At 27.5% G+C, this 12,220-nt stretch overlaps 1 protein-coding gene across 2 annotated transcripts; it reads right to left on the reverse strand.

Moving 5' to 3' along the window:
• Nucleotides 1-12,020, reverse strand: LOC127249367 (phosphate transporter PHO1). Of its 2 annotated transcripts, none has more exons than XM_051272126.1 (15): nucleotides 11,727-12,020; nucleotides 11,309-11,404; nucleotides 11,022-11,235; nucleotides 8,321-8,663; nucleotides 6,291-6,339; nucleotides 5,437-5,508; nucleotides 5,166-5,298; nucleotides 4,090-4,216; nucleotides 2,042-2,291; nucleotides 1,842-1,946; nucleotides 1,595-1,639; nucleotides 1,136-1,288; nucleotides 753-1,034; nucleotides 524-660; nucleotides 1-420 (listed from the first exon to the last, which is right to left on the reverse strand). In XM_051272126.1, the coding sequence occupies exons 1-15, from the start codon at nucleotides 11,955-11,957 to the stop codon at nucleotides 330-332; spliced, it is 2,328 nt and encodes a 775-aa protein (XP_051128083.1). In that variant the 5' UTR covers nucleotides 11,958-12,020; the 3' UTR covers nucleotides 1-329. The 2 variants fall into 2 exon arrangements, with proteins under 2 accessions (XP_051128083.1, XP_051128082.1); XM_051272125.1 differs by having other exon boundaries at nucleotides 8,321-8,675.
• Nucleotides 12,021-12,220: the final 200 nt, after the last annotated feature.

Consider the following 12,220-nt stretch of genomic DNA (forward strand, 5'->3'; position numbering starts at 1 on the left):
TTGCTAGAAGTAAATAACCACTCATTAAAATTACCACTTGACCATAAATAAAAATTTTCATTTAATTACAATGTCACATTTATTCCTAAAAAATACAAGATTAATACGACCAATCCAAAAATACATCAATTTGTGCAATAAAATTTCTTAACTTGCAGTCGGGAGGAAACACGGCCGTGTTGTCCTTTTCCCGAGCCATACGCGCCACTTTTGCGGCAGATCTTTCCGTCATTTCCACCGTTGATGGACCGAAAAGACTTTCCTACCCCTCCCAGTAAACCAATCCCTAGTCCACCACTATGTTTGCATGTAGGGAGCCGATAGTAACTTCACCCATCCGAGTCAGTCTCACGGAACGGCAGTGGAACCGTCTTAACGGCCCTGAATTTTCCCACATTGTTCAAATGCTCATTTTCCAATCTGTCCGTACACATCATGTTAGACAAAATGATATTTTGATATTCCATATTATAAGCTACTTAATGTAAAAAAAAAAAAATAATAAAAATAACAAAATTCTTACCTGTAGAAATTCCAATGGCCTCTTCGAATGACCTCCAACGATGCGAGAAGAAATTCAATCAAGCGCGAGTCGAACATCCCGACTTTGAACCTCAAAAGAGTCTCGACCCACAAAATACGCAAAACAAAGTTCAAAACCTACAACCAAAACTCGATTAGTCAAGAAACAATCACACGCACGCGCACAACGAATAGGACTTTGTCTAATCACGAAAAAAAAAAAAACTTACGATTGATGCGTAATAAAGCCATTTACTCTTGAGTATAAGATCATCTCTAAGCCACGGATTTCTCGACTTTGGATGGAACAATCCCCAATCTTTGACGAAATCCCAATACAATTGATATACGGTGGCCATGACCGAGGTCACCAAAACAATTGCCATGCATAGGTGCGACGATTTCTCCCTCTCGTACGTTAGCCTCGCCCCCGCCGCCACCATGGCCGATGCATATTTCCCCAGATTGGCGAGGTGGTCGACATTTCCCTCGTCGAACCATCTTCTTGCACACTAGAAGATTGTTGTAATAAGTTTACGGGTTAGCTAATCATAGGATAGCTCGCGAGTGTATGATAAATGACAAGATAGTTGAAACTAATGTATATTTTTACTTGCATTGCGCGCCAATAGTATGGCGCGAAGGAAATTATGTATGCAAACTCCCGATAAAGCTTGCCCGACTTGCATGTCTCGTAATCGTGCATTTTGAAACTCCCCGCGATGAAATAACATGCCGCCGATTCCATGTGCCGGAAAAATGGGATCTGTTGAAATCATGTAAAAATTTAAAGTAGTAAGTTAACGGCGAAAATTATACGATAAAAAAAATTGAAAAATAAACGGAACAAAAATTTGTTTATGGGCACATATGGAATGAATTTGAATTTCAGAGTAAATATTAAATGAAAGAATTTGAAATACTACATGTAACTTTGAAAACTTGAAATCATTGTATTGCCAAACAAATTTAATGAATTTGATAGAAATACTTTTAATTTAAAAATTTTCAACTAAACAAACCTTAATAAATTTTAAAAATTATAAAGCTAAAGTATAATGAGATCAAATACCTGACTAGTTAATTGATCCGCCATGAAGAAGTCGACCATCACAACCTGATTCAATATATTGAAAAAAATTATATATAATTCAACAAATTTTTTTATTACATTGATAGTCTAATCACTAGAAATAAAATATATATATATCTAATGGATAAAATCTCATTAATCAGCAAAAAAACTATATACTATTTTCTTATGGTCGAAGTTTTTATTACAAGCATTTTGACATGGAAGGAAATGAAGCAAGAAGTACCTTATAAAGAGGAGAGAATACAATGTTGCGAATCACTTTAAGGAAACAAAACCTCGTCGACCGATAGAAAATATTTAGAGGACATACCAAAAGAATCATCGAACTCTGCAAAATATCGACAAATATGAGCCATGTAGTCTACAAAAATAAAACAAAATAAAAATATCACAAGTTGTAAGATATATATATATATTTTTTACCAGCAAGAGAATCCCGGGAATAAAATCGACTTGGTGAGGAGAGAAGCCAATGCAGAGCAAGATAAGGTGAGCGACCATTGAGCCAACGACATATGTCATTAGACAAGTGCAAATGAGGAAAGCGTCGCGGTACTTAAGGGCGGTTTTGGGCTGAAACTCGAAGATGAAGTTGTAATTAATCCTCGTCGCTTTCCACGCAAACAAATTGCACCCGTACATGAATAAGTGCAAGCTCAAAAGCGCAAACATGCTGCATAGATGTTCGGTATAAAATGGTTTGTCAGCGCATAAATTAATATTCTAAAACTAAATAAATTTTGTAGGAATTTAAATGGAATTGTGAACAATCAAAACATATTAGGTTCATTCCCTTAATATTGTTAAGTGAAACAATTCCTCATAAATATTATTGAAAATATAATATACCCACATTAATAATTTCACTCACAAAAGTCAACTTTCAACTTTTATTTACTTTGTATATTTTTTATTTATTTAAAAATTCATTATTTCAATGTCCTTCTAAATATATTGGTTTTGTTCGCTTAGTATTTTTAAGTGAAATAATTTCTTAAAAATTATTATTTAAAAAAAATAATATACACACATATTGACCTAATAAATATAATATATATTCGAAATGAAAGTGTAGTCTACCTGCGAAACTCTTAACCTATTTCCTCTCCATGTATTTGTAGTGAAGGCTCAAGTCAATAGTTTCGACTTTTATCCGTTCATAAATTCTCAATAATTAAACATAAAATAATATTTTTATATTACCAAAATAATTTCTAATACTTGATATAAAAAGACATAAGTGAACAAACCCATTATATTTGTATCACTACAAAAAAAAGAAAATAGTATATTTGTAACGAAATTCTGTTCCTAAAGTTCACGTAGCTAACGTAATTTCATCTCTAATTTTGTCTCTAATATCATTAGTAATGAAAAAAGTGGATTTAAGAACGAAAAAATCTTGTTACAAAATTAATATTTTTTTGTAGTTTATTCATTTTTTATACAAAATATTATATTCAAATACAATTTCACTTTAAAAATATTTCAAACAAGTTCAATTCAATTGATTTATATATATATATATATATATATATATAATATACTTGATGGAATCCCAATAAAAAAACATAATTGTTTGGGGGATTTGATTTTTATCCACTATTCATCCAATTTTTTTCCCCCAAAAACATCAAATCAAACACCTATTTTTCATTTTTTATATTATACTAAAAATCAATTTTACATTAAAAACATCACATCAACACCTATTTATATCACATCATACAACTATTCAAATTCAAAATTTTTACTATTCAAATCCCAACTAAAAATCCAAATCCCGGAACAAACACACCCTAAATCTACATCTAAAATATTATATTTACCTAAAAAGCATCAACAACCAAAATTTATTGAAAGCAAACCACAAAGTGTACAATGTATTTGTTTTTCTTATGTAAGGTTGTCCTATTCAATTTTTTATTTTCTTCTAAATTCTTTTATTTTCCCCCAAAAATAAATTCCATTCAATTTTTTTTATAAAATATCATATTAAACTAATCTTTCACGTAAAATATTCTGAAATTTGTTGGGAGTAAGATAACAACCAGTTTGGCACATAACTAAATTTGTATTATCATTATTATTATTATTTATTAAATGAAACAGTTAAGGGGTTGGTCATCATATCACATACATTCTATATTTATCGAATGAAATGTGACAACTGCACAACAAACCACTGCTATATTTGGCAAAAACACGTACAAATTTGAAAGTACGCATTATTCTTACTCGTAATTTAAAAATTGCACAAGATTTTCTTATATTTTAGAATTTCGTCCAGTTTCCAAGGAATTTTGTGTAATAATTTTTAATGTACGGGAAAAACTTCATGCAATTTTTAAACTGTAAAAAAATAGGGTATAAACGCTTCTAACCACAAGTGAATTATAAATAATTTTACTGCTAAATTTTGTCCAAAATCCGGAATGAGTAAGTGAGAAATAGAGAATTGTGAAAATGACCTGAAAATAGGATAGACAGTTTCCATATAAGCAGCTTCATTTCCATTTGCAGACAAGAACAGCCCGCTAACATACGCCAATATTGCATACACACTGAACAACGTTACAAAACTCCCTGTAAACAACCCTGCAATATATATATATAATATAAAATAAATAAATATAATTATAATCTCGAAATATTGAGAGTTATCCCATATATTAGCACGTTGTTGTATATTACGTTGTATAGTCACTACAAGAAAATAATATTTCTTTCGTCCGCCTCTAAAGGTCACAGTTACCTTTTGCGTCATTGTACTTAACATTAAAAATATCTTTATATTTGTATAATTTTTTTTGTACAGATGTCATTTTATTAGTATTGTAAGACACTAATTAAAGTATTTTTGCAATTTTCTTTTAATTTTTACTATATTTTGGTATAATAATTAATATTTAAATATCAGAATGCAAAAAGTAAATGAGACTCTTAAAGCTGGAATGATGTAATATTTTGTAAAAAAACAAATTCATCTCTAAATTTATTTTTTTGTTACCAATGACATTAGAGACGAAATTCATTAAATTCAATTCTTAAAATTCACGTAGTTAATAACATCCGTCCCTAATTTTCGTTATACATATATTATTATTATTATTATTTTTTTGTAATGAGTCTTGTTTAAAATTTACGTGAGATCAATCAATCTACATGTGTTTTGCAATAACTTCTAAAATTCGAAGTTATTTTTTAATATTCTCAACTATATGAAAACATTGATATTTTTTTTTTCTTTTTTAATATTCTATAATATATACATATAATAATTTATGATAAACATAAGTTATATTTTTTTATATTTTACTTTATTATATTTTTGTATTTTAGTGATAGTTAAGATTTTCTATTGTAAATTATGAAAGTATTTTGAAAATTTGTGATATTGTTTTAAGTAATTTTTATATGTTAGAAAAAAATAGTATCCATAATTTTACTACCACAAATAAAATGAGTAATTTATAATAATAATAATTACATATAAAAAATTTAATTAAAAGAATAAATGAAATGATATATATATATATATACGTACCGACAAAGAATGTAACGAAATGGGAATCTTGGTTGTTGTAATGAGGGCTGAGGAACTTCATGGCCTTTTTCCTGTCACTGTTGGCAAAGTGCTTCGTGAATAACGACTCCACTTCGTCCATTACTCTTACCACCTTTTTTTCATTTCCACAAATATTCATTATTTATTTAATTTTATTTAATTTAAATTAATAATTTATATCCACACACACAGGTAGAACAACAATTGATTAATTAAATCAATCGAGACCAAAACGACGTCGTATAGGTACCTTGTCGGAACTAATAAAATGAGAGCTTTTCACCACTCTGAGGTAGCTTGGCGACACGTGGCTCTTCGATACCTGTCCCCAAACAAACCTTAATTTTAGACACACCATCATTTTTTTTTTCTTTTTTTTTTTTTTTTTTTTTTTTTCTCTCTATAAATATTGGGAATCCATTATAGATCTGATACTGTCTTCTTTGATTCTCTATGACACAGTTCGAGTAACATGTGAAAAAATGAAAATAAGAATAGAATAAAATGATAAATTTATAATTAACCAGCAATTTAAAATAATTATATATATATATAAAATACATATATTTTTTATATTAAAAACAAAATAATAATAATAAGGGCAAACGTTGGTTGCATCCGCGACCATATATATGTATTCGATAGTAAACACTACAAGAAAAAATTATTTTTGTAACAAAACGTTTTTGTCTCTAAATCTACTTTTTTCGTTACTAATGACATTAGAGACGGAATTAGTAATAGAATTACGTTAGCTACGTGAACTTTAGAGACGGAATTCCGTTACAAATATATTATTTTTTTGTAGTGAAAATCGATCATATATCACGCCAAGAACTTTTATCAAAATATTTAGATGACTAAGTTATAATTTGAAAGAAAATATATATTTAACGTGAAGATTTTTTTTTTTTCTTTAAATCAAAGTCATAAATAGGATAAAAATTTTCAAAATTATGTATATAAACAGAGCCTTAGAGATTCGTAAAAAAAAAAATATTAAAATAAAATAAAAAGCAACAAACCCATCTTCCAAAAAGTAAAAAATAAAAAATTAGAAAAACTTAACTTCAATATAGAATTTGTTTATGAAGTTCATCTAACCTTGTCGAACTTCTTGAGGATCTTTGTGAAAGCCACCATGTTGAGTGTGCTGCCAAGCAGACAAGAACACATGTAACAAAATATTTTAAATAAATAATTAATTAAAACCAAATAATATATATATATATATATATAGGGAAATGAAATTGAAATAAAAATAATGAGGTGAGGTTATGCATGTTATGGTGAAGGACAATTTTCCGCGTTTATGGCTGTCTATTTTTCTGCTTTTTTTCTTGCACAAATTTCGTGCAAAATTATATTACATGCATCATACAACATGTGACAAACACACACATGATGTACAATACGTATTATACACCAACTCATGTATATTATGTTCTGACAGCGCATAATATAATCTTACATAAGACAATATATTGTTGATTTCAGCGCAATAAATATATTTACAAAATATAGTACAAATATAAAATTGTTTCTTTAGCTGAGTTTCTTCGGATTTTACTATTTGGACTCTGCGTTTTTCGAAAAATATATTTTTTTTTCTTTCACAAAACATCTCATCAAACACTATTTTTATATCAAACTCAAACCAATTTTTTTTTTTTTCCAAACTCATCAAAAGAAACACACCCTCGTCCTAGCAGCCGTATAAAAAATGAAATTTAAGTCATCTCCCTATTATCATAAATAATACTAATTGTATAGAAAATTACATTCTATAACTATTTCATTTTAAGATTATCGAAATTTGAAATATAAAGACGTCCACAAAAAAAAAAAAAAAATACAATTGTATATTTTCTCGGTTTGTATTTTGACGTCTTATATATATATATATATATATTTCACGTTGAAGTACTGTACCAAAATATAAATGATAAAAATGATCTAAGTGATAATCGACTATAATTATAAGACTATGTTTTCAACTTTTCCTATTATTAGATGTACATAAAAAAGCATGCAATTAAGATAAAGTACTATATGGGTGAGTCCCGCGACTTTTATTACTTTAGTACTTCGTTAGATTAATAATTCGCCAATATTTTTAGTGACAGGAACGTGTTAAAAACATGCACGTGTGGTAATATGATCTCGTTAAAATTTCTTTATATATGACATGCTATCCTAGTATCAGGAACTATGTTAGTAAATATGTCGCCAAATATAAAATCCTATCATCGTATGATTAGATTTTGATTTATTTTCATTTTTTTTTTTACAATAATCAATTTTTATAATAACAAAATATTTTTTTATATATATAAAAATCACATCTACTCCACTAAAATAAATAGATTAAATTTTTTTTAATTATTAAAGGATTAAAAATAAAATAAAATAAAAAGAAACTCACTTATGGGTGTCCAATCCTTTTCTATATGATTTTGAAAAAGGTGCTTATTAATTACGTGTTTGTCTCAAATTCGTTTCATGTCCTAAAGGAATTAATCAGCAAATTACGTATGCAATAATATGTATCCGTTATCCCTTTAATTGCAAATGTCAAAAAAAAAAAATAATAATAAAATTATTTAAATATACTTGTGTTTAGAAAATTTCCAATCATATCTCTTTATAATTTAAAAATTGTATAGAGCTCTATTTATTTATTTATGTATTTATTTGTGATTTTAAAAATATTAAACGCAATCTTCTTTTGTGTAATAACTTTTAAAATGTAATAAAATCCTATGAAGTTACTAAATAATACTCTCTTCATCCTATTTAATTTGTTCATTCTTTCTATTTTCGTTCGTCCCACATAATTTCTCTTTTTCTTTTTTCAGAAATATGATTATACACTTTAATCACATTTTAAAATCCATAATTTACTATCATGTCTATCTTAATCTTAATTTATAATTATTTTTACTAATACACTTCTTAATTACTTATTAATTATACAATACCTAAAATTAAAACACCGTGTCTAAACTAAATGAGACAAAATAGGTAGGACGGATGGAGTAAAAGATAATAATTATGGACCGGAATATAAGCAATTTTACCAATAATAATAATAATAAAATGTATGTGGAGTTGAGGTCCGGGACCTTCCGTACCTGTAAGTCTTGAGCAAGCCAAGGCCTCTGTAAAGTTCCACAAATGCCCCTCTGATCATCTTCTCGGCATACTGAATCTTCTTCCGGTTCACATACTCCGCCGGAGCTTTCTTAGGGTTGTTCACCAGATCCTCCCACAGCATCGACGTCACGGCGGCGATCGTCCGCGTCGGCGTCGTCGCCGGAATATCGATCCTCATCGCCATCCTCGGCTTCCCGCCCTTCGTCTTCCCTCGCGTCGCCGAGTTCACAAAGCTGATTCCGTTCTTTTCCAGGGCGGCGATCACATCCTCCGACTGAGATTCCGACGCCGGCGAGGTGTCGCCGGACTCGCTTTGCCATTCTGTCCAGTTTACTGTTTTGTTTAGCTTATCTCTTGTTAATTCATGCTTATTTTTTATTTATTTGAATAATAAATTATTCTCATTTTTTTACTCAGTAAAACAATATTATTATTATTATTACTCCCTCCTTTCTAGGAGCATATTTCATATATATAGACGAGAATTTAACTAAAATATAATTAATAAGTAATTAAAAATATATTAGTAGAAATAATTATTATTTAATAAAAATAATTATAGATTACTATTAGGATAACTAAATAGTTTAATTAAGATTAAAAAAATCTTAAATTTTAAATTTTAAAATTTAAAATATAATTAAAGTGTATAATCAATTTTTCAAAAAAGAAAAGAATAAATTATGTAGGACGGACAAAAATAAAAAATATGGACAAATTATGTGGGACGAAGAGAATATTATTCTAGAATATGAGCGAAATTTAAATGAAGATAAATTTAGATGACCAAAGAAGTAGTAGTATTTAATCAATATAATTTCAATAAAAATATATATATTTTTTGTTACCCAAACGTGCTGACAATTTTGAGCACAATTTTAATTTGTGTACTTTTTTAACTTTTATGGTTAAAATATTTAAATAATATTCTTTTTTTATTCGTTATCACATTTAGGTTTTTGCTATTTAATATTAAAAATAATTTTATATTTATATAATTTTTGGTACAAATATTCTTCTATTAGTATTAAAGACACTAATTAAAGTATTTTTATAATTTTTTTAATTTTTATTACGTTTTAATATAATAATTAATATTAAAAGATCAACACGCAAAAAGTAAACGATACTTATAGAACCAGACTGAGGTAGTATTTCATTTATCAGACTCCAATGTAATCTTTGAGATTTTATAATAGATTACAAAATATAGTATTTTATTAATTAATGAAAGCATTTAGGATGTTTTTGACATTTTTATCTTTTTACTTTATGTATAAAATAATTTAATATATAATGATATATTTGTAATTTAAGTAAAACTTAAATAGTATTTTAGAATTAACTATATGATTGAATTTATTAAATAGAAAAGAAAATACTTTTGAATTGGATAAACGAAAATTATGAAAAGATCATTTCAATTGGAAAAAAAATATATAGTTATGACAAAAGAGAAATTTTATTTATTTTTTATTTTTATGACAATCATCAACCGTAGATTTAAATTACTATTTTTGTATTTTAAAAATATTATATCAATTTTTTTATTCAAATCAAAATTCAAATTCAAATACAAACACTTTATTTTCAGATTTTAAAATATTGCTTAGAAGATAAATTAAATATTGGACATGTTCTTTTAAAACATTTCTACAAATATTTTAAAGATTATAATATTCTAAATAATTATAAATTTTATTTTGACTGTAGTTTGAAATTGATTCGAAATATGATATTAATTTAAACTTTTTATTAAATAATATTTTAATGTAATATTTATGAAAAATATATAATATATTTTTAATAAAAAAATTACTAAATATATATAGTTCTCGTTATAACAATAACTTTTAAATCATAAATAATATATTCTTTAAATTTGTTTTTCTTAAACCATATTTTCATGTTTTTTTTTTCTATTTTCTATTAGTTATTCAATATATGATTTTTTTTTTAAAAAAAAATACAACGTCTATTCAATAATAGTTAAATTATATATATAATATTAATTTTTAATGATATTTTATAATATATTTTTACTTAATATTTGTTATTAATTAAAGTCATTCATTATATTTATTAGTTTAGGGAATGATATATATAATTTCTAGAATAAATTATAATCTAAGTTTTTCTATTTTTTTCCACAAACTTATTGAAAATTTAATTATAATATTAAGATTAAAAGGGCACCAAAAAAATAAAAAAATAAAAAAAAATATTGTTAAAGAATAATCTCAGTTAAAAGATGAAAAGACATATTCTACTTTTGTATTATTTTTTAATGGCCACAACAATTCGACACAATCACAAATTCCCATGTAATCTATAGTGCAATGTCGTCTAGGAAATTCACAATTTTTTATTTTTTATTTTTTTAATTATTAACCTTTCTTCACCACCACTAAAAATCATGCACAATTTAGGCAATCTACCACTGAGTTTACTAAGATTTTGATTTTGAATTTTAGTTTTAAATAATAAAAATTTTGAATTAAAATAATTGTTTACTATAAATATGTATTGACATTATATTTTAAATATAAAATTTAATTTTAATATAATATAATAAATAAAAAATAATTGTTTGATTTTATATTTTTTACGAAGAAAAAAAAGTTGGAACAATGATCTCCAAAATCAAATCCCCCAAGTAAAAATAGCAATTTTACTCACCGGAAAAATCCGAACTCCTGTCCGGCGACATATATCGGGCGCCGGCGCCGGACCTTTTCCGGCGCCGATCGACGAGTACTCTCTTCAAATCCAACAATATCAGAAGCTGCTTATTCAGTAATTCCCCTCTTTCCATAAATTCAGTCTCTTTATTTTTGTAAAATTTATTCACTTTATTCAGCTCGTCGTCTAACATCTCGAAGAACTCCACCACCTGTTCATGCACAATCAAATAAATTAAATTAAATTAATATCAATATTTTAAAATAAATAAATAATTTGTGTACCTCATCTTCTTCAGAGAAGAGCTGAACAAGCTCAGTTTCATAAACGTGTTCTTCTTCTCCATCTTCTTCAACAGTAGCAGTGAGTTTTCTGGTGACCTGAATTAATTAATTAAGAATAATTAATTAATTTAATTAAGTAACTAATTAACGATCAGAAACACGACTTTAGTGTCCTTTTCTGGCTGTTAAATTCGATCCTACTTTTCACGATTTTTCCATGAATGGGAAGCGCCACCAAAACACGCTTCTTGCTTTGTCGCTTTTGGCAAAGAAAATACAAAGCACCAGAAAATGCGACTTTAGTTAACTCTTTTTTTTTTTTTTTTATCATTTCTCCGGCCGATCGGAACAAATTTCAATCGGCCGGAAACACATTGCCGGAGAAAATAAAAGCAATTGATTTAATCTCAGGCGGCACCTTATTGATTATATCCGGGTTGGCGGCAGCCCGACCCGCCGATCTCCCTACAAGACTCCGAATCGGGTCGAATATGGATCTCCCGAAATCGGGGTTCGGATCCGGAGCCTGCTTCGGATTCCTCGATTGCTTAACTTTTTTGACGTGTTTCTTCAGTTGCCAGTAATTGACAAATGCGTCCTTCCATTCCGGTATGAGCTGAGCTTCCAGTTCCTTGGAGAACTTCACCATCGGCGAGAAGAGAAAGAAGAAGAAGAAGAAGAATTGCAGAGAAGCAATGGGAAATGGGAATATAAAAAGAAGGAATGCATTAAATAGGGAGGTTTAAGTGCAAAAAAGTTATTTATTTATTTATTTTAAAATGTGTATTTAATATTTATGACGTGTTTAATATTGTCTTTTTTTGTTTCTTAATTATTTATAATTGAAGATATTTTGGCGGCTAGGAATTTGCGACACGTAATTTTTACGATTTTGTGGGACTTTAGTTAATA

This window comes from Andrographis paniculata, unplaced genomic scaffold (assembly GCF_009805555.1).
Source record: "Andrographis paniculata isolate CXL003 unplaced genomic scaffold, ASM980555v1 Contig35END, whole genome shotgun sequence".
Classification (NCBI taxonomy): domain Eukaryota; kingdom Viridiplantae; phylum Streptophyta; class Magnoliopsida; order Lamiales; family Acanthaceae; genus Andrographis; species Andrographis paniculata.